Here is a 23715-nt window from a genome sequence, read left to right as displayed (position 1 = left end):
CATGTTGCAGCTGTACAGGAGGTTGGTGAGACCACTTCTGGAATATTGTGCGCAATTCTAGTCTCCCTGCTATACAAAGGATGTTGTGAAACTTGAAAGGGTTCAGAAAAGATTTACAAGGATGTTGTGAGGGTTTAAGGATTTAAGCTACAGGTAGAGGCTGAATAGGATGGGGCTCTTTTCCCTGGGGCATCAGACACTGAGGAGTGAACTTATAGAAGTTTATAAAATCATGAGGGGCATGGATAAGGTAAATAAACAAGGTTTGGGAGTCCAGAACTAGAGGGTGGCATAGGTAGGGGGCAAGAAGGGAAAGATTTAAAGGAGACCTAAAGGGCCACTCTTTCACACTGTGAGTGTGTATAGAATGAACTGCCAGAGGAAGTGGTGGAGGCTGGTACAATTGCAGCATTTAAAAGGCATCTGAATGGATATATGAATAGGAAGGGTTTGGAGGGATATGGGCCAAATGCTGGCAAATGGCTCTAGATTAATTTAAGATATCTGGTCGGCATGAACAAGTTGGACCGATGGGTCTGATTCCACATTATGCATCTCTATGACTCTATTACTTTATGATTTTTCTGCAAATCATACAGCAGGTGCAAACAGAATTGCTGAGAAAATCACCAATTTGATGAATATTTAAGGGACAATAGCAATACATGGACAATTAAAGAAAAATTGTTCATGGGGTTTGGGCATCACTGACCAGGTCAACATCTATCACCATCTCCAAATGCCCAGATAGTCAGTTGAAGGTTAACCACATGCTGTGGGTCTAGAGTCACATATAGGATCACTAAGGCATGGTCTAGGTGGCAGATTTCCTTCCTAAAGGAATGAGCGGACCAGATAGGTTTTTTTTTTTAAAAACAACATTAGATCATAGTTACGTGGTCACCATTAGACCCGCTTTGAAGTCCACATTTTTGTTGAAGTAATTGATATCTGACATGGTGAGGTTCAAACCCACATCCCCAGAACATTAGCCTAGAGTTGCGGATAACTAATCCGATTATATTACCATTATGCCACCATCTCCTCTTCATGAGATGCACAGATGTAAAGTTACTTTATTGAAAGTGTAGGATATATAAAATAAAAGTATTTAAAGTGATTGCACCAATAGCAATAATTGCACCTTTTTGCATTTAGATTAAATTAGATTCCAGACAGTGTGGAAACAGGCCCTTTGGCCCAACAGGTCCACACCGATCCTCCGAAGAGTAACCCACCCAAACCCATTTTCCCTCTGACTAATGCACTTAATTGACAATTTAGGATGGCCAATTCACCTAACCTGCACATCTTTGGACTGTGGGAGAAAACCGGAGCACCCGGAGGAATTCCATGCAGACACAGGGAGAATGTGCAAACTCCACACAGACAGTCACCCGAGCTTGGAATCGAACCCGGGACCCTGCTGCTGTGAGGCAACAGTGCTAACCACTGAGCCACCGTGCCGCCCCATAAAGCAATAATCAGTGTGGTAGTATGTACCCATATACACATAGTTTCTGCATCCAAAGATGCATGAGGCTAACAAAGCATTTACCTAATTTCTTTCTATAGCTTATTTTTCTCAGAACTGGTCACCAACCTGCAGTTATAGATAATGCTATAGATTGAAAAATATTACACTTCAGCAGGCATGGCTGACTGGGAATCTCTCACATTGTTACTATCTGCTTTAGGTATATTAGTAGAATTTGAAAGTTTATAATCAATTTGTTTTGGTCACATAGGCACATTTTTGAAGTGTGTCTTGAACCAGGAGCTTCTGGTTCAGAGGCAAGAATGCTACCCACTGCATCACACGAGCACCTATAGTATGATGCTATTTGTTACTTATCATTGAAACGGGCTGCCTTTAATGCAGTTGTGTGCATTTATTTCTGTCAGCCCTGATCGGATATTAGCCAATGCAGAAACATGAGACACTAATGATTTACGTTGCATCCCAGGGTTAGTTAGAACCAATATTTACTCCCTTACACAAACAGGAATGACGAGTCATCAGTTTTATAGCTGTTTTCCATTTATTGATCCTTAGTGGTAGTTTATGCTGATGAGTTTGATCATTTGTAATATATCACAGAGAAAAGCAGATAGCGGCACGGTGGCACAGTGGTTAGCACTGCTGCCTCACAGCGCCACAGACCCGGGTTCAATTCCGGCCTCAGGCGACTGACTGTGTGGAGTTTGCACATTCTCCCCGTGTCTGCGTGGGTTTCCTCCGGGTGCTCCGGTTTCCTCCCACAGTCCAAAGATGTGCAGGTCAGGTGAATTGGCCATGCTAAATTGTCCGTAGTGTTAGGTAAGGGGTAAATGTAGGGGTATGGGTGGTTTGCGCTTCGGCGGGTCGGTGTGGCTTTGTTGGGCCGAAGGGCCTGTTTCCACACTGTAAAGTAATCTAAAAAAAAAATCATAGGAGGAGAATGTTGTCTGCTGCTCACTGTACATACCTCAAACAATCCAGGGAAATATGCCAAAGCAGTTTCAAACCCAAAAAAAAGATTTATCACAAACTTGAGCCTCTGAATTATATTCAGTGACTCTGCCACATTCATGGTATGGCACAAATTTATACCACAATGCATTCTACTTCATTGGTCATGACATTGAGCACTTTTTTTATAAAAACAACGAATTAATGCCCTTTGAATGGAATTGAATTAAATTAGCTTTATTGTCACATGTAATCAAATGAGCAAAGTGAAGGGTTTACAAGTTGCCACTTGTGGCACCATCGTAGGTACAGGGTACCTAGGTACAGATTCTTTAGTAGAAGTTATTAGAAAAAAATTAGAAATATGAAGTCCAGCACTGTCCCTCAAGGGGCACGAAAGATTATCAGGAATAGATAGGAATTTACCTAAGAGCTCTTTACCTTTTATTATTAATTATCTATTAGAACAGTTCATATAAACTCACCCCAAAGTGGGCAATCCAATCGAGGTGTTTGAAATAATTCCATAGAGGCTGGTTTCCTAACAGTGAGACATCTTTTGTTTACACGTGGAACGTCCTTGACACTGATCTGGCTACCTCAGAGCCAGCTCTCAGTGAACAGAACCTCTGACACTCCTGTTTTTATCTATCAGCCAGGGTTTCCTGATTGGCCCAAATTAACAGCCCCAATCAGGGAACTCATTCTCTGAAGTCCAACTGGCTGACCTTATTACAATCACTGCAGTGCTCAAAAATGTAATGGGTTCCTTATTGGGTAAACGTGGAGCAATTATTTCATCTGGTGGGGCAACTTCCAAAAACAAGGGCACTGAACCCATGATGCCCCTCTCCCATATTAGGGGCCTTGTGGTGCAGTAGGCAATATTCCTGTCTCAGGACAGGTTGGAGTGTCAGGCTAGGGCTTGTAGGCTATGGATGGTGAGTTTGGCCAAACAGGTTCTCAGCCTGTAAATCATCCCAGCGTGCTTAACATAAGGCAACAGACTGGGATAGTCTATCAGCCCATATGGAGACAGTTACAGCAAACCATTGCAGTGTTTCACTTGTAAGACCATTAATCATAAACTTTGTAAAAGTACATCACAAAACATTTAATACTACAGAATGCACAATAAAAGTCTACTTGTCCTCAAATGGCATGTTTTGCTTTGAGATGCCTCAATATGACTTTATATCATGCACCCCAAGGGTAAATTCAAAATACGGCTGATGCTGGAACATTAGACCCTGTTAAGGGTAATGGCCTTGAGAGAGAGATTCTCCATATTGAAGCAGTTTGTTTCATAGCTTTGTTACAAGATTTCACATGGACTATTATCCAAGTACATTAAGTAATTTGGCAGAATTACAAAGGAAATCAAGTCAATTTGAGTTCACTCCCTCTACAAGGAAGGAAAGCATTACATGGTGAAATTAATATCAGCCATGTTGACCCATTCTTGTAAATTTGGCAAAAATATTACACAATCAAAAATCAATGGCATAGATTTATCCCAATTATTAGCACTATAACAACAACTTTCACTTGTACAGCACCTTCAAAGCAGAAAATCCCAAAGCTCTTTACAAATTCCAGGAAAACCAAATGCTAAGCCAAAGGTAAAATGTAATTAGCAGGGTTAGCAAAAACAGCCATTTTATTAAGTTTGAGAATGGATCTTAAAAGGAAAACTGGCGTGAAGGGTAAGTCAAGGTTCGTTCATAGTGCGAAAGAACCATCAGACTGGATTCTAAAAGCTAACTTTGTTTCTTTCTCTGCCAGATTGGCTGAGATTCTCCCACAGTGAGGTTAGTTTATAGTTAGTTTTGTATAGTGTTTGGGAAGGAAACAATAAAATAAAAAATGATAAGCATTTTTGCATATTAAAATACGGAATTACTCAAACCCAGGTCTTGTAATTGCCATGCAAGCTTCAATAATGTCAAGTATCATTGACAAGCAGGAGATCGACATTCTTCATTTGCAAATACAATCCAAACCAATCAGAGTTACTGAATTTAATCAAATCATACGTTATGCATGGAGAATATAGAAATGATATTCACTTCCTATCCCCCTCCCTAATATCCAAGGTACAGAAGTTGTATGGTACAGAAAGACAGACACAAATATTAAGAAGAAAATAATCCCAAACCAAAAATACTGTTTTAGCTTTTTTTTTAAAAAAAAAACAGCTTGTATTTTATAAATTATGTCATGAATATGTTTCCAATTCATTCCCCTCAAAAGGTTATTTACCTTCCACTGAAGCATGACCATTCATTGTCTGAGCAGTCTGATGATTAATAACAGAGGTTATTCCTGATGAGCCCTCCTCCACAAAATCATTCTCTTCCTCAGAGTCCACAAGGGTAAAAACAGTAGAACCAGTTTGCCTAAAGAAGAAACATCAAGATATGTTGTGATCAAGTACAAGTTATTGGCAAGAGAAAACTGTTCTACAGTTAAGCAAATTAGTGCAACAATCCTGTATACAACAATACTAGATGAAAATTATGATTTGCAATCCTCTAGGATTTAGTTGGGGGGGGGGGGGGCGGCGGGGGAAGAGAAGTGGGAGCAACATACCAGCTAAATATTAGCTTTGTCAGCACTATCTCTGAATCCTTGTTCAAAGGCAAACATTTACACCACACCAGAATTACAAAGTATACAGCAAAGCAAAAATGGGCTGAAATTTCCTCGTCACATGACACAGTGGGTTTGGAGACAGAGATGGCCAGAAAGAGAGCAAGAAGCTGCAAAGTGGTGACTACTCTACACATATCTACCACCAATGACCGGTTTCAGGAAAAATTGGAAGTGGGTAGACAACCAGTATGTTCAAGCCTCCAATAATGGAGTGATTTTGCAAGTTCACCATCACTTTGCAATCCCTGGTGAGCAAGGGTTTGGGAAACTATTGGAGGTGGAGGGTCCACACTTCTAAAAGCAGGCAGTGGGCAGAAATGTACCCATTGGAAGCCCAAACGATTTGTCCAGAAGTGCTTCGCAGGGCAGCTCACTGTCAAGGCAAACTTCTCTGTCCTCAGCTTGCCTTAGCAGCACCTTCTAACCCAATGTGGTTGTTGTGGGTTCTGAACTGTTGCCAACACTAAGTTCCCACATAGCTTTCTTAATAAGACTGAGACCACAGGAGTAGCCAATTTGGAGAAAACTGTACACTGGTCTCATTGCCAGAAAATTGGAGCTGGGAAACAATTGCGAAGTTCCAAAGCTTATGTTAAAATCCAGCCTGACATGTCTTTATGCATCTATTGACTTTTGACCCAGTTCCCTTTCAAAGATTATGTGGCTCTTGCGGCCAACACCAATATTCTTCAGCCCAAGACTGTAATTATTAAGATTTCAGTAATGAGAACTTGAAGTAACAGCTTCAAGCATCATCTTAGAATAAAGCAGTGAGTAGCCAATTGCTGTATTAACAGAACACAAAAGATCTATGATTAATGTCACTGGTCTTCAGGTTTCACAGGACAGGTTCCTCAAAACAATTATATGACATTTCATTATTTTTCTAACAATAGTGACTCACTCATCTATTGTAAACAAATAACTTACATGTTGGAAAAATATTGGTTTCCTCTTGTAAAAATAAATTAAGCACTAACATCGAGAACACAAGGTCCATATTCAGTCCTCCCAAGTCTCTATGGGCCCTTTGCTAGAGGAGCCGTAAACCCTACAACAAACAGCCATACCAACCATCAAACCAAAAATCTGGGTCCGCTATGTAGATGACATCTTTGTCATCACAAAACGAAACAAGATAGAAGAGACATTTAACATCATAAACAACACCCTCACAGGCATAAAGATCACCAAGGAGGAAGAAACCGACAACAAACTTGCATTCCTGGACGTCACAGTCGAAAGAAAGGAAAACGGAGAACTATAAACCTGCCTATACAGAAAACCGACAAACACTGACCAAATACTTAACTACACCAGCAACCATCCCAACACACACAAACGAAGCTGTATCAAAACACTATTCCAACGAGCCACCACACACTGCAGCACAGATGAACTTCGGAAAACAGAGGAGAACCACCGATACAACGTATTCAAGAAGAACAGATACTCAAAATACAGTGCGCTGATTCCTCAAGAACAAACCACAACAAGCAGAACAAACACAGCCAGAAACCCTAACCACCTTACCATACATCAAAGAACTTTCAGAAATGACAGCCAGACTACTAAGACCCATCGGAATCCTAGTAGTACACAAACCCACCAAAACTCTCAAACAAAAACTAACAAACTTAAAAGACCCAGTAGAACCCATGGACAAAACCAACGTCATCTACAAAATTCCATGCAAGGACTGCCACAAACACGATGTAAGACAAATAGGAAGTTAGCCATCAGGATACACGAACACCAGCTAGCCACAAAAAGACACGACCCTCTCTCCCTCGTAGCCCTACACACGGATGAAAAAAAAACACCTTTTCGACTGGGACAACACATCTATCCTGGGCTAAGCAAAGACATGCCAGAGAATTCCTAGAGGCCTGGCACTCCAACCACAACGCCATAAACAAACACATAGATCTAGATGCCATCTATCAACCCCTCAGAAAATGAACAGGAAATGACTTCACCACAAACCCCAGGAACTCCATCCAGGAGAAAGATATAAATAGAAAGCAGGAGACAACAGCTTCGCTTCACTTGGAGGTCACCACTGATGATATTACCTAGCCAGGTAATGAAACGTCTGGATATCAAACCTACAGCTCAGCGAGCAAACCTACACCCTAAACCTCAACCTGAGCTACAAACCTTCACAAACCTTGCAAAACAGCCATAAACCAATTACACTAACCAGCTCTTTCCTTATTATTTTCATCTACTTCAAATCATTGCATCAAAGAAAGGAATAAATAACACAATTTTTTACTTCAACTTCTCCCAGTGGCAATTATGCAACAACTCTTTGTATAGAGATTTATTTCAAAACTTTCTCCTATCTCTTTTGGCTGGATAGTTAACCATTAAATGCAAACTGGTTTTGGCCTCAACTAGGACACTTACTGGAGCATAACTGCAGTTTCTCATTCCAGTGCATTCTTGAGAATACAGGCTTTAAAGGCCTGTGATAAAGTACCAAAAACACCACAGTGATGTCAATCTGGCTTCAGCATTGCCTTGTATAAACTCATAACCTCAATGGTCTTGTACATTATATCTTGACACGTATATCTAAAGCAATAACTATGGCTTTATATTACTATATTAAAAGACTGTAATTTGTCCTTCGGGTTCTTCCATATCCTTCATCAATTACATGTTTCCATTGCCAGTTGTTCCTCCCAAATCAGTTATTAGGTTAGATTAGATTCCCTACAGCGTGAAAACAAACCCTTCAGCCCAACAAATTCACACCAACCCTCTGAAGAGTAACCCACCTCAGATCTATTTCCCTCTGACTAACACTCCAAACAGTATGGGCAATTTAGCATGGCCAATTCACCTAACCTGCACATCTTTGGACTGTGTGAGGAAACCGTGCACCTGGAGGAAACCCACACAGACACAGGGAGAATGTGCAAACTCCACACAGACAGTCACCCGAGGCTGGAATGGAACCTGGTACCCTGGTGCTGTGAGGCAGCAGTGCTGCTCCATGTCTGTAATAAATTTAATATAGTGCTTGGCTGCTCAGTTATATAGCAATTCTTTCGCCAAGTATTTTTACTGGTCATATATATACATTTATGTCTACTGTTACGACGTAGGGTAAACCCTCCTGTTTAAACTAAACCAGCAACACAGAAAAGATTTATCTGTGAAAATTCAAGAGGCCAAGAACTATTTAAATTAAAAATTAACCATTTTTTTCTTAAGGTATAACAGAGAATAATTAACTAACAACTATTTACTACTTCTTCCTCTAACCTTTTACCTTGCCTTCTATAATACTAGTCCGAAAAAACCCATTAAGATTTACCAAAATTAAACTTCAAAAACTAGCCAGATATTGAATCTTCTTTTCTTCTTCTTAGGGATTTCTGCTTCACAGGTCACAGATTGATAAAGGTACCTTTAAGACAGCTATTCTCCGGGCAATCTGCAGATGTCATTGGCTTGCTAGTTCTCCTCCCAACTGTTCAATTTTTCCCTGGTCTTATACCCTCAAAGCATCGGATTGTGTCGTTTACTTTTAAGATTGTCAATATATTAAATTCAAACTTGATTGGAGTTTGGTTTTTTTTAGGGTATAATTTAAACTGATTGGCCTAATTCAAATCTGTTTTGACACTTCCAGGCAACTCAATTTATCTAGTTTTGACCAAGTGTTAGATTGTTACCTGATTCAGAACGCTTGGTGCTGTCAGGTAGTTCTGCTAGCTTTTAACTCTCAAAGATAGAGTGCACCCACATCTTCACAACACTGCAAATTTGAAATGAAGATTCCAGAGACCAAAAATTATATACTCTCGTCTTGATAATGTGAAGCTCTGTTTTCACACTAACCTTTTAAGTTATCCAGTAATTTATTTTTAAACAGCATAAGCAAGCAGGAATTTAAGGTTCCCACAAATTTGATATTAGAGGGGGCTACCGGAGCTGATGCCAGTGTGCTGACCTTCGTGGTATTACACCAGGAACCCTTTACTTTTCTTGTAACAAATTCAGTTGGATCTGGTTATTGTTTATATAAATCCTGAGAATGGAGTTCTCAGTTTGGGCTGGTAATTGTGTTGGTGTTTGCTTCAAGATTCCATGTTCAGCTGGTGTAAGCCGGATAAAACTTATGGCTTATTATTTTTTCATTCATAATATCCTCTCTAAATTATCCTTTCCATTTCAAAACATTATAAATCTAGAAATTAGCATGAAGTAACTGCAGAATGTAAATCAAATTAAAATAGAAAATCACTTTTATCCAGCCAGGATTGAAAAGGTATTTCCAATTACTCTTTTTGTAAATAAAATTACATATAGGAAAGATTTCAATCCTGGTCAGTTTACATGTTTTTTTAAAGAGAAAAAAATTACTTACCAAAAATGTCTTCCTGAAAAATAAAGAGAAAATAAAACTCATGTTTAGCGGTGGTGATGTTTCATTGTTAAACCAAATGTCAGTACTTCACAATATAGTTAAAAAATGTACCAAAAAGAAGTGTCAGTTTATATAAGGTTAATAAACACCTTTTCAAAAGAAAGCAAATTTCTTACAGACTAAGGGTATGGTGGCTAGCAATCCAGTGATACAGGCGAATGCTTTCAGGGGACATAGATTTGAGTCAAAAAGTGTGGTAGAAGCAGGAGAGTCAATATTTCGGACATGAGCCCTTCATCAGGAAAGTGGAGGGGAAAGGGGGCTGAGAGATAAAAAGGGGGGTGGGGTGGGGCTGAGGGGAATGTAGCTGGAAAGGCAAGAGATGGATGCAGGTGGTGGTGAAATAGGGTTAAGTAGGAAGAAAGATGGATAGGTACCACTTTCTCCTAGACATGGGTTTGCAACCCACCATGGCAGATGGTGGGATCTGAATGGAATTAGTAGATCTGGAGTTAAGACTTAATCCAATGGTGATCAGTACTGATTATTGTAAACTGACAATGAGAAGGACACTAGAACTAGGGGGCATAGCCTCAAAAGAACGAGGACCAGATTTAGGATTGAACCGAAAAGGAACTTCTTCTCCTGAAGGGTTGTGAATCTGTGAAATTCCCTGCCCTGTGAAGCAGTTGAGGCTCCCTTGTTGAATGTTTAAAGAAAAGGCAGATAGATTTTCCAAACAGTAAAGGAATTAAGGTTCATGATGAGTGGGCGGCTAAGTGGAGCTGAGTCCACAAGAAAAAATCAGCCATGATCTTATTGAATGGCAGAGCAGGCTTGAGGGGCCAGATGGCTTACTCCTGCTCATATGTCTTACATTCTTATGCTAATATCCTGTAGGAGAGGAAAATCATCCAACTTCATCTGGTGTGGCCCACGTGTCACTAGAACCACAGCAATGTGGTTGGTGCTTAAACGGTCTCTGAAATGGTTAGCGAGCCACCCAGTTTAATGCTTCAAAATCTAATAACAGAAATGGAACCCTAAATCACTGGAAACTAAACCTGAAAAAGCTACAAAGTCCTCCTTACTAACATCACGGGGCTACTGTGAAAATTGGGAGGAATGTCCCACAGGCTAGTCAAGCAACAGGTGGACACATTCAGATGAAATTACACCTTAAATGCAATGTTCCAGATATCATGATGGCCATTCCAGAGAATGTCAGAGGTGGTGGAACAATTGTGTACAATCAGGAGGGAATTAGCCGGGAAATTTCAACTTTGACCCTGGACTCCACAAAATCTCATGACACCATATCAAGCATGGGTGAAGAAAACAACTGTTGATTACCACTACTAACACCAGTCAGTCAGATGTTGAGTCAGTTGTTCTCCAATATGACCATCACTTGGAGGACAGAGGATGGCAAGGGCACCAATGTATTCTGGTGGGGATTTAAATGTCCATCATCAAACAGGGAGTGATAGCACAACTACTGGCCAAGATGGCAGAGTCCTAAAGGACACAGTTGTTCAACTAGGCTTGTTGCAGGGGGTGAGGGAGAGGCAAGTATATCAGTGCAAAAACCAAGGCTGAAACACTCACAGGGATCTTCAGCTTATCAAGCAACATTTACTCAACAATAATCTACTCACTGGCACTCAGTTTAGGTTCCACCAGACTCACTTAGTTCCTGACCTCATTACAGCCTTAGTTCAAACAGAAGAACTGAACTCAAAGGGAAGTGAGAATCTCTGCTTTTGACATCAAGATAGTGTTTGACTATGTATAGCATCAAGGAGACCGAGCAAAACTGTTGTGGAGCCAATGGCAGAAAGGATGACTTTTGTGGGTTGGAGGTCAATCATCTCAGTCCCAGGATAATGCAGCAGGAGCTCTTCAGGGTTATTTCTGAAGTCTAGCCATCTTCAGTTGTTTCATCAATGACCTTCGCTCATTATAATGTGCATTTAATGAAAATCTTCAGTACCGACTGCGTCACAAATACTGAAGTAGTCAATGTCCAAATGCAGTAAGATGCGAACAACCTTTATGACATCAAGATAGTGTTTGACTATGTATAGCATCAAGGAGACCGAGCAAAACTGTTGTGGAGCCAATGGCAGAAAGGATGACTTTTGTGGGTTGGAGGTCAATCATCTCAGTCCCAGGATAATGCAGCAGGAGCTCTTCAGGGTTATTTCTGAAGTCTAGCCATCTTCAGTTGTTTCATCAATGACCTTCGCTCATTATAATGTGCATTTAATGAAAATCTTCAGTACCGACTGCGTCACAAATACTGAAGTAGTCAATGTCCAAATGCAGTAAGATGCGAACAACCTTTAGAACAATCACCCCATGAGATTCAATGGTAGTATCACTGAACTCCCCACGATCAACTTGCTGGAGATTCCCCTTGAACAGAAATTGAATTGTCAAGTGATATACATAATGTGCCTATAAGAGCACTTCAGAGGCTGAGAATTGCAGTAAGTAACTTCAAAATCTGTCCACAATCAGGCATGATGGAATATTCTTCACTTGACTGGATGAGTGCAGCCCGGTAACACTCTAGAAGCTTGGCTCCATCTAGGACAAAGAGGCCTGCTTGATTGGCATCAATATAACACCTTCAGCGTTCACATCCTCCATGACAAATGTGCAGTGGCAGCAACATGGACCATCTAACAGATACAATGCAACAACTCACTAAGGCTCCTTAGTGTCTTCCAAATCTCCACCTCCATATATCTAGTATGACAAGGGCGGCACCAGTACTTGAAAGTTTCCCTCAAAGTCATGCACTATTTTTACTTGGAACCAAAGTGCTATTCTTTCACTGTCACTGGGTTAAATCCTGGAACTTGTTTGCTACCAGCACAGCAGGTCTACCATAGCGAATGCAGCACATCAAGTAGGCAGTTCACCTCAATTTTCACAAGCGTAATTAAAAACGGACAATAAATTTTGTCCTTACAAGTGATGCCCGTACCCCATGAATGATTTTTAAAAACTTGAATTACATTTCTGGAAACACAATTAAGTAACCTGGTTGGCTGTTCTATGTTCCCTGTAACATTAGTGTTGGTCTTCAAACTGACTAATGACAAAACTTGATTTATTCTTTACTTTCAACAAGTATCTCGATGGTACAGACAGGTGATAAACTGCTCTTATCCCCAGTTGTAGGAACTGTTGATAAATCTAGTCAAAACCTCCTGTAATCCACCTGATTCACAACAGTGCATTACTATTCCTAAACACGTCATTGTATAAGAGGGAAAATTGCCAAGTTAATTTATGTTTGCAGGCATTCTGTTCTGATGAAACATTAAATAAGTCACAAAACAAACTATCACATAAAACTCTAAACAGAATTCCAATGGGATTATAATTCTTCCATATTGATTGGGGGATGGAAGGTAAGACAGTGATTATGAAAAACAGAAGTTACTGATTTACAAATAAAGTCCAACTGTAAACAGGGACATGGTAATAAGTGGGAGATAGACTAGCCTGAGGCTTTAACACACCTTAAAAGTACAAAGTTTGAATTAAAATTAGCGTCCTAAACGTATAAATGTAATATATATAAAACTAAAACTGAAATAACAAATACACAATGTGGGTTTTTGCACTACACTGTAAAAGTACAAAAGACTGAGGAGTTACTGAAATAGATAAAAAGCCAGGAGACAACTAAACTTAATTAGATAACATAAAAGCATTTCTAATGCTACAAGTTCAGAATTGTCTCCTTAAACATAATAACCTTAAAGAGTAATATTTATAAATTGTCAAACTGCGAACTTTAGTTCAGTTGGATCTGGTATGAAAATTTCACAAGCTAGTACATTTTATTGAAATCCTAGTGACATCTTTGGAATAATTATTCCTAAGCAAACTACTTAGGAATAATTGCTGCTGAACATAAAAAAAATGTTTAGTACTTACTGGTAATTAACTTGTTCCAGTTTTTATACAGTAAAACTCCAAAGATTGTTGCAGCACTTAGGAGTACAAAAATAGTGATTCCCCCAACTAATCCAGAAATGACTTTAGCTGTTTGTGTAGAGGAAGATCAAAGTTAATATTGTCAATTGCTACAAAATGATGTTTTAACAAGTGAATTTTGAAAAGTATTCTATTTCATTAATCATGTAGCATATAAACTTATAACAAGAGCCAAAAAGTGTTTACTTTTAGTCTAATAGTTACAGTAATAAACTCACTGTTAAATGAGACCCATATTTCGACCTCTTTAATCCCCAGAGGATTCTCACTCTTGCAAATGTATCTTCCTTCATCCTCCTCTTTTGAGGGCATCAATATTGTTAAGCTTGAAACAACACCTTCTTCTGAGATTATGTATTTACTGTTTGGGAGAATTTCCACCTCATCATTTCTCCACCAAGTCAATTTGGGGGGTGGATTTCCTTCCTTACTGTGACAGGTCAGTGTTGTATTCTTCCCTACATATCCAGTTACAAGAGGTTGTGACTCTGGAAGTGGAGCCTCTGGAACAAACAAGAGTTATGGTTCATGCAACATCCTATAGATATTGTAGTCTTGCTTACTAAAGTACTAAGCTAATTTTACACTGCAATTGAATAAATATCAGAACTAGTGAGAAAAAAAAACATTTCTTGGGTAACATGGAAGGGGGAACAAAATGTGTAATTAACTGAAAATATCCATGAGATGAATACATTAAACACTTGTCATTCAAAAATCTCAAGTAACATTTACTGAAATTCACCTAATGTAAATTTTATGATTTTTAAAAAACATTTGCTTATCACAAATGCAAGCATACTGTGCAAATGCCCTTTTCCTGCTATACTTGATGGTCATTGCATCTGGTCACAGTTAGATCAATTTTAAGAAATTCACATATTAGAAACTAAACTTAAGTAATGTAAGTTCAAAATTTTAATATTCCTTCCTTTGAGGTGATCCTCCAAAACAGGTCAGGAACCATCAGTCTCTACACTTTGTTACCATTATTTGCTATTGGCAAACTTAAAAGCTTTTTTTTGCACTTATATACAATTACAATTTCTTACGATTATAAATGCAGAAAATACTGATCAGTGTGGACAAAGAATGCAATGTGGATGTGATTCTTGCTGAATAAGCTGAAAATTAAATGCAGCTTGGTTTCAGGAGGCTGTCATTTTTGTTGCTTGGGGCATCCTGTAAAATACTTAACAGCAGATAATCAAACACACAAATTAGGAGGAGGCAGCCACTTGGACCCGAGCCTGCTCTCCCATTCAGTAATATCATGGGTGATCCGACAGTGGTCTCAATTTCATGTTCCTGTCTACCCCTGATGCAACATTAACTCCCTTGTTGATCAGAAATCTATCAACCTTTGCCTTACCGACCCCACCTCCATCTCTGGGGGAGACAAAAAGAATTTCGCAGTCTCAGCACACTTTGACAGAAATTAATTATTTCATGCTCACAATCCTCAAAGTATTCCTCGTGTTCAACGTGTGTTGAACAGTGGTTTCAATGAGCCAATGACCGACTGTGTTCTAAGTTGCAATCAATGTTTATGGTAATGGAAGGTCCTTCAATGTAATTTGTCCAAAATGGGTGAATGTGTAGAATAAACACAGCAGTGTAAGTGATGTGAACTGCAAGATCACCCATATTACTAACTATTAAATGAATCTTTAAAATACAAGTTATTAATTTTAACTTCAGGAACATAGATCAGGCCTTCCCAAAGTGGGTGTTCACACTCAACAGTCTGAGTTCCAAGGCAACGATGGTTGCTTTAAGTTTCTCGCTGAGCTACCACAGCAGTGCTTCAACTGGCACCTATTCGTACAAGTTCTCCCCCATAAACCAGAGACACAGATTAACATTCTATTTTAAAAAAAACCCAAAGTCAACAAGGATTCAAACCTTGGCATCAAATTTGAAAATAATGTCAGAGAATGTCAGTGGGTGGTATGTTGGCTCAGCGGTTAGCACTGCTGCCTCACAGCACCAGGACCCAGGTTCGATTTCAGCCTCAGAGGACTGTCTGTGGGGAGTTTGCAGATTCTCTGTGTCTGAGAGTGTGTGGGTTTCCACCAGGTGCTTCAGTTTCCTCCCATAGTCCAAAGACGTGCATGGGAAATGCAGGGTTAGGTAAGGGGGTCTGTATGGGATGCTCTTCGGAGGGTCGGTATGGACGTGATAGGGGAAATGACTGCTTCCACAATGTAAGAATTCTATGATTCTATGAGTAAACTTCAACTCTGCTCAATACAATAGAAACCTGATTTTTAAAAAAAGTTTTAAAAAGGTTTTCTTTGGATTACACCTACAATCAAATACAAAGGAGTTAATTTCATCCAAATATAGAAAACATATTTTATAACCAGGGTTTGCCTTTTAAGTTGCTTACCAGCATGTGTGTAAACCACTCAGTTTCCACTTTAATGAGGTCATCTGCTATAAAGCATGAAGCTTGTTTGATATCCATATATGGTAAAAGACAGTACCTCAGCAAATGAGTATTTATTGTTGCCTTAAATTATTTTTACAGTTCAATTTACTGTAAATATCATGTCAGCAAAAGATGGTCACTGCGTATGTTGGAAAAATAGCATATTGAACAAATTTTACTTACTCAATGTCAATGAGCATGACCTTTCCATCCTTTGTTCGTATGCAATGTGATAACCCACACACTTAAACAATTGACCATCACGTAGATTTGAACCTTTTATTTCTAGTACTGTGGTATCATTTGACCCAGCTAGCCCATCAGGTCCGAGTTCCTGATTTTCATTTGACCAAACAAGTGTCGGATAGGGATATCCTTCATTCCAAGAACAAAACAGCTGAACGTTATCTTCTGAAATTGATGCATGACACACTGGAAGTCCCTTTGGTGGATCTGAAAAATGAACATTAAATGCCAAAGTATACTAACAACAGATTTTGCTTTATAATACCTATATTACCATATACATAGTTTGTTGAATGGGAAAGGGCTCATGCTTGCCGCAACAGTACTGCATCTTCCCCTAGAAGCTTTTAGTCCCATGGTCTGAAAAATGAGTTCAAAAGCTACAGAAATTAATTGCTCTCTGGATTTTTTTTTCAACAGATGAATTTCATATTTGGATGATTTCTCTTCCATTTTTGGAATCCTTTATTTTTAATTTTCTTCAATTACATGAACTGATTTGTGCACAGAACTATAAAAATTACAAGGGTCTTAAGCCCTTTAGCTACTTTATGAAAGAGCTTGGCATGATTGAATTCTACATTCATGTCTGCAGTTTATCCTTCGTTTTCAGTTCTTCAAAAAAACTGAATTAAGTTGGTTGGTGATTTGATTGCTAATGACATAGTCAATTATCAAAACTAGATCAACCACGATCTAGTTAAATGGTGGAGAAAGACAGAGGGGCATACTCCTGCTCCTAATTCCTAAAATTACAATATATTCTTATCATTTATTACATAACAGCAACACGAATAAGTCAGTGCGCACGATATCAAAATGGCTACTATGAGACTTCTTTTAAAAAAGGAAACTTGCTATTTCTCAGATCTCCCAATATTTGAAACAATGGGATCACTTACAATTACTTGATTTCAAACTGCATCCTTAAGGCAATGAAACCTCTCCTTCAGAGGACAATTTTGAAATAAAATTTGACACAGAACCACATCAAAGCTTTGTTGGAGACATTGCTTTTAAGCAGTACCTTAAAGCTTGATGAGACAGAGAGATGTTTTAGAGAGAATTCCACCTTTGATCATTATCTCTTGATTAATCTGTCCTCTTAACTTTTTAGCATAGTAACATATCGGGGCCAAGTTGTCTGTGAGACCTTTCAGGTCACTGCAGCCAATGAACAGTCTTGAGGCAGCATTACACTCAATATCGTTATTCAATGAAAATTCATGAACTTCAGTTTTGAAAATTTCACTTGACACAAAGAATTTTGAGGGCACGTTTTCCAGATCAGCACTTGTATATGTGATAAAGGTGCTTTATTATTTTGTGCCAAAGTGATCATGAGAAAATATAGATTCAACAAAGACATGAGTGGCAAATTCTTTTACACTGAGTGATTTGCGTGTGGAATGAACTTTGAGGAAGAGGTGGATGTGGGTACAGTTGCAACGTTTAAAAGACAATAAGTACATGAATAGGAAAGGTTTGGAGGGATATGGGCCAAGAGCAGCCAGGTCGGAGTTTAGTTTGAGATTATGTTCAGCATGGACTGGTTGGACCAAAGGCTCTGTTTCCGTGCTGTAAAATTATGCCAACAATGGAAATTAGAATTAATATAGTGAAACCGTCAAATCACTATCATTATAAATATCTCGATTAAATCGCCCTTAAACTTTCTTAACTCAAAGGAATACAATCTAAGTTTTAGCAAAAATTGACCATAATGTATCCTCACTTAATTTCACAGGACACATCCGCTTATTTTATGGCATTAAATACATCACACTTTTTAAAATGTTTTGAATAGGCTTCCTTTTTCCTACTTTTTGTTCACTTTATTCCCTTATTCAGACACCTGCTGAATGCCTTGACAACCCCATTGTTTACTTCAGGGGATCCAAGTTTTTGTGGGGGTAAAAAGAAAGTGGGATGTTAGGGACCACCTGAACATAATATTTCACTAATTCCATATTCCCACATACCATTTGTTCAGAGTCATTGTTGGCATCACTCGGTAACTTAAGCCAAAGATTCAAGAGATGTCTTTTGTCCAGGAACTGATCAAATCTTAACACGTATCAGTGATACTACATAAGAATAGAATTCTAAACAAAGTCAAAATGTTATACATTGTTTATTTTCATGTTGGATCTTTTATTATATTAATGAAGTACTTGCTGATATGGAAAGGAACAGCTTGAAATAGCAAAAGTGATAAATTTAAAACAATTACACTTGCATTAACTAGTGCTAATCTATAACATCTGGAAATGTTGCTTTTTGATCATAAGTAAAATATTTGAGAGAGATACTAAAAAGCAATTGTAAATATAACTTACAGTAGACAAGGACTTCTTTGGTATCACTGAGGTTTTTTGAGCAGGTATAATTCCCCTGGTTGTCATAACCTATATCAAAAAGTGTAAATTCCGTATGTGCTCCCTCAACATTTGTAAAAACTTCCTGACTTGAATCTGGATGAACAAAGATCCAGGATATGTTCTGCTTCTGTTGAAACGTGCTCGAGCAACTGAATGTAACATTTTTGTGTTTGATCACGTAGATTGTTTTATTTGGCAATTCTTCTCCAGGACTAATGGTAATAGTAAATTTCATTTCATTATCTGTAAGTACAAAGAACACATTTGAGATTGAAGTGAAAGCAACAGACATTTAATACTATTTCCAGTGTTAGGTGTGAATATCAATAACTACACATTTTAGTTTTTTAATTGATAGAAACTTATCAAGTGTCACTCCATCCCAAAGTGGGAAAGGCATATTTGGTGTTGTGGACATTCTACAAACGCACTTATTTGCACTGTAAAACTGGAAGTCTATTTATTGTACTGCAAAGTGACTAGAGGTTATACACAAGATTGATGGAGTATAAGAACCAATATTGGTTAAAGCATTTAGACATTTACAGTATGAATTTTAAACAAGAACATATTTAGACTATTTTAAAAATGTCCAAACGTTTACAACATCAAAGGTCTAACATAAAGTAATGTCATCGTATCCTTAACAGTTAAGGATACCCTTGTAGCCCTACACACGGATGAAAAAAAAACACCATTTCGACTGGGACAACACATCTATCCTGGGACAGGCTAAGCAAAGACATGCCAGACAATTCCTAGCACTCCAACCACAATGCCATAAACAAACACATAGATCTAGATGCCATCTATCAACCCCTCAGAAAACAAACAGGAAATGACATCACCACAAACTCCAGAAACCCCATCCAGGAGAAAGATATAAATAGGAAGCAGGAGACAACAGCTTTGCTTCACTTGGAGGTCGCCACTGATGATATTACCTAGCCAGGTAATGAAACGTCTGGATATCAAACCCACAGCTCAGCGAGCAAACCAACACCCTAAACCTCAACCTGAGCTACTGCATTAACAGTTAAATGTTTTACGATATCCAGATAATAAATAGAATGAGTTTGCAATTTGTTAATTGTTTTGACCATTAGAATGATGTTCCTCCATATTTTAATTCCCAAATTTACAACAATAACTTTATGATTTTTAGCATAAAACACCCCATGAGCTTAACAGAAACTTTAGAAAACAAAAACGACACAGAGCTACACAAGGAGATATTTGGTTGGATGACCATAAGCCTGATCAAAGAGGCTTATTTTAAGCATTATCTTAAAAGGAGAAAAGTGAAGGAGAAATGGAGTGGATATGCAAAAAATATTTCCATAAGTAGGAGAGACCAGGACCCGAGGGCACAGCCTCAGAGGGAAGGGATGATTTTTCAGAACTGAGGTGAGGAGAAATTTCTTCAGCTAGAGGGCGGTGAATCTGTGGAACTAATTACCACAGAAGGCTGTGGAGGTGAAGTCATTGAGTGTGTTTAAGTCAGAGATAGATATGTTCTTGATTAGTAAGTGATCAAGTGTTATGTGGAGAAGGAATGAGAATGAGGTTGAGAAAAATATCAGCCATGATCGAATTGCAGAGCAGACTCAATGGGCTGAATGGCCTAATTCTGCTCCTATATCTTATGGTCTTACGGTCTAGAAAGGTAAAGAGGTATAGAGAGAGTATTTTAGTGCTTGAGATCTAGGGAAATGTTGCCACTAATGGCAGAATGATTACAATTCGAAATGTACAAGAGACCAGATGGATAGTGCCATAGTTATGTCAGGATTGTGGAATTGAAGGAGCTTACAGCAATAAGAAGGGATAAGGCCACTGAGAAATTTGAACAAGGATAAAAATGTTAAAATAATGATATTGCTCATATCAGAGTCAACATAGGTCAACGGGGAAAGATTAGAGGGGAACAGAACTTGGTATAAGTTAAGACACAGGCAGCAATGTTTTGGATGACCTCAAGTTCACGCAAGGCTGAATGTGGGAGACTAGCCAAAGTGTATTAGTTGAGCTCAGAAGTAATGAAGGAAAAGATGAGTGTTTCAGTAGCAGACGAGCTGAGACGGATGAAATTGAACAACCTTCTGGATATGGAAATAGGTGGGCAGTGGTAGCACAATTAAAGGAGGTCAGAAGCTCATCTGAGTGAAATGTGACAGAAAGGTTGCAAACAGAACAACTTAATCTCAGACTGTTGCCTGAGAGAGAAAGTCAGTAGCTAGGGAATAGATTAGGAGTAGGGACTTTAGTTCGGTCTAGCTTTTGCCACCATGTCTGGACCTTTGAGGACCATGCACAGCAGCAGTCTCCAGAAGCAGCAGTTTATGAGTTCGCACTCTGATCAACATATGCAGACCCTCAGAGTAGCCATAAAGCTTAGAGGGAACATTGGCTGGGGCAGAAAACAGCAATTCCAATTTTTCCATTATTTAATTGGCTTAAAAAGTCTTGAAAAAGTCACTTGGATCCAATGAGCTCCTTTTCAGAGTGTAAAAGATAATAACAATAGAGAGAGTGGATGGAATAGTGGTTATCTTTCATACCTCTATAGATAGTGTAAATGTTCCTCCAGGCTAAAAAGTAGCAAATGTAACCTTACTGTTTAAGGTGGGAGGAAGAGTGGAGAACTACAGATGTGTTACTTGGCATCCATAATAGGAAAAATATTAGAATTTGTTATAAAGGATATGCTAAATTAACATTTAGGAAAGAATGGAAAAATTGGGCAGAATCAACATGGATTTGTGAAAGAAAAATCATGTTTGACAAACTTGATGTTTGAGGATGTAAACCATAGAACATACAGAGAGCAGCAATGGATGTAGTGTATTGGAATTTTCTGATGGTTCTAGCTTAGACCCACACAGGAGGTTAGTAAATAAAATTAAAAGCGCATGGAATTCGACTTTGAATACTTGTATGAATTGAGAATCGGTTAACAGGCAGAAACAGGGAATCTCAGAATGACAGGCTGTTACTATTAGGACAGTACCAGTTCACAACTGTTCATAACCTGCATAAATGATTTGGAAACGGGGACCAATTGTAATATTCCTAAATTTACCGATGATGTAAATCTGGGAATGCAAACTGAGGGGAAGGTTCTAGGAAGCTTCAGAGAATGTTGACAGGCAAAATGAATGACTAGAACATGGCAGAAGGAATATAACATAACTAAGTGTGAAATTATGCACTTTAGTTTAAAAAAACAATAAAGGCAGAACATTTCCTAAAGGGTGAGAGGTTCGGAAGAATGGGTATTCAAAGAGGGTGAGGGTGATCTTGTCCAGGAGTCACTAAAAGCCTGTTTGCAAGTGCAACAAGCAACTAAAAAGGCAAACAGTAATGTTGGTGTTCACTTCAAGGTGATTTGAGAGGAAAAGTAAAACTTGCTGTAGTCGTACATAGTCACAACCTCACCTGGAGTGTTGTGTACAGTTTTGGTCTCTTTATCCAAAGAAGGATAAACTTGTTACAAAAGATGTTTCCTAGAATTATCATTGGAAGGATTATCTTATGAGGAGAGATTAAGGTAACTGGATTTATATCACCTACAATTTCAAAGAACGTGTGATCCCATTGAAATTTTCAGACTTTTTAAGAGTGGATACAGGATATTTCTCCAGGCAGTTGACTCTAGAACCAGGGTACATAATCTTAGGATAAAGGTCAGAACATTTAAGATGAGGAGAAATTTCTTCACAAAAAGTGGCAATCCTCTGGAATTCTCTACCTCTTAGGTTTGTGGAAGCTCAGTCATTGAGTGATTCAAGACGGAAGCCTACAGGTTTCTGGAGACTAATGACACTAAAGGTAAAGTTGCCGTAGTCCCAGAGGACTCAGGCGAAGGACCTTCATGTTATCCTCAGCTGCTGGGGGAATTGAACCTGTGCTATTGGCGTCATTTTGCATCACAAACCAACTGGCCTGTCAACTAAACTAACTGACCCTCTTAATGACTTTAAAGGATATGGAGAGATATGCTCAGCCATGAGCTGGAACAGTCAAGCAGGCACAATGGGCTGATTGCCTCCCCTGTTCCCAGTCCCTATGATTGGCAGGTCCCTCAGTATTCATGAAGAGACCAGTAGTAAGTAAACTCGTTCCTTCTTCAAACTAAGAAGGTAAGATGTGAGGGAATATATTAATTGATTTGGGAACAAGGGAAAAATTATTTTAAAATGTCAAATATACTGGAGAATATTCTGATAGTGTTACCATAGTCATAGAACATGGAAACAGAACCTTTGGTCCAACCAGTCCATGCTAAACATAATCCCAAAATAAACTAGTCCCACCTGCCTGCTCCTGGTCCATATCCCTCCAAACCTTTCCTATTCGTGTACTTATCCAAATGTCTTTTAAATATTGTAATTGTACCCACATCGACCACTTCCTCAGGAAGTTCATTCTACATACGAACCAACTTGTTGGGGCTGTCAGAGGACAGCAGCGGTTTGTTCCTCACACACCCTGTTTAAAAAAAATGCCCCTCATGTCTTTTTTAAATCTCTCTCCTCTCACATTAAAAATTTGTCCCCGAGTCTTGAAATCCCCCATCCTAGGGAAAAGACAATTACCATCAATTCTATCTATACCTCTCATTGCTTTATCGAGTTTTATTAGGTCGTATCTCAATCTCTTACGCTCCAGTGAAAAAAGTCCCAGCCTTTCTTTATAACTCAAATCTTCCATATCCAGCGATATCCTGGTAAATCTCTTCTGAACCCTCTCTAACTTGATAACATCCTTCCTATAACTGAGTGACCAGAACTTGACACAGTATTTAGTAGAGGCCTTAGTAATGTCTTGTACAACCTCAACATGACTTTCCAACTCCTATACTCAAAAAAAGCAATGAAGACAAGTACGCCAAATGCCTTTTTAAACACCCCGTCCATGTGACACAAACTTCAAAGAATTATGTACCTGCTCTCCGTGGACCTTCTGTTCTACAACACTACGGAAGGCCATACCATTAATTGTACAAGCCCTATCCTTGCTTGTTGTAGCAAAATGCAATACTTGGCACTTATCCAGATTGAACTCCATCTGCTATTTTTCAGTCCATTGAACCATTTGATCATGATCCCTCTGTAATCTTAGAAATCCTTCATCACTGTCTACT

At 38.8% G+C, this 23715-nt stretch overlaps 1 protein-coding gene across 5 annotated transcripts in view; it reads right to left on the bottom strand.

The window, feature by feature from the left end:
* vsig10 (V-set and immunoglobulin domain containing 10) overlaps positions 1–23715 on the bottom strand; it is a 40312-nt gene that overhangs the window by 9124 nt on the left and 7473 nt on the right. Inside the window, exons 2-8 of one of the 5 annotated variants that reach the window (XM_088000104.1) lie at positions 18528–18812; positions 16126–16395; positions 13727–14011; positions 13449–13556; positions 9492–9504; positions 4715–4851; positions 2020–2416 (exon numbers count right to left, since the gene is read on the bottom strand). In XM_088000104.1, the coding sequence (XP_087856230.1) occupies positions 2082–2416; positions 4715–4851; positions 9492–9504; positions 13449–13556; positions 13727–14011; positions 16126–16395; positions 18528–18812 (1433 nt within the window). In that variant the 3' untranslated portion in view covers positions 2020–2081. Of the gene's footprint in view, positions 1–2019; positions 2417–4714; positions 4852–9491; positions 9505–11874; positions 11910–13448; positions 13557–13726; positions 14012–16125; positions 16396–18527; positions 18813–23715 lie in introns of those variants that run through there. The other 4 variants (XM_043715864.2, XR_015761272.1, XR_015761271.1 and 1 more) reach the window with 4 other exon arrangements.

Source organism: Chiloscyllium plagiosum, unplaced genomic scaffold, assembly GCF_037043375.1.
Source record: "Chiloscyllium plagiosum isolate Xiang-an unplaced genomic scaffold, Cpla_swu_hap1 HiC_scaffold_24, whole genome shotgun sequence".
NCBI classification, from domain to species: Eukaryota; Metazoa; Chordata; class Chondrichthyes; order Orectolobiformes; family Hemiscylliidae; genus Chiloscyllium; species Chiloscyllium plagiosum.
The sequence above is the reverse complement of the archived record's forward strand: the minus strand, read 5'-3'. Positions and strand labels throughout refer to the sequence as shown.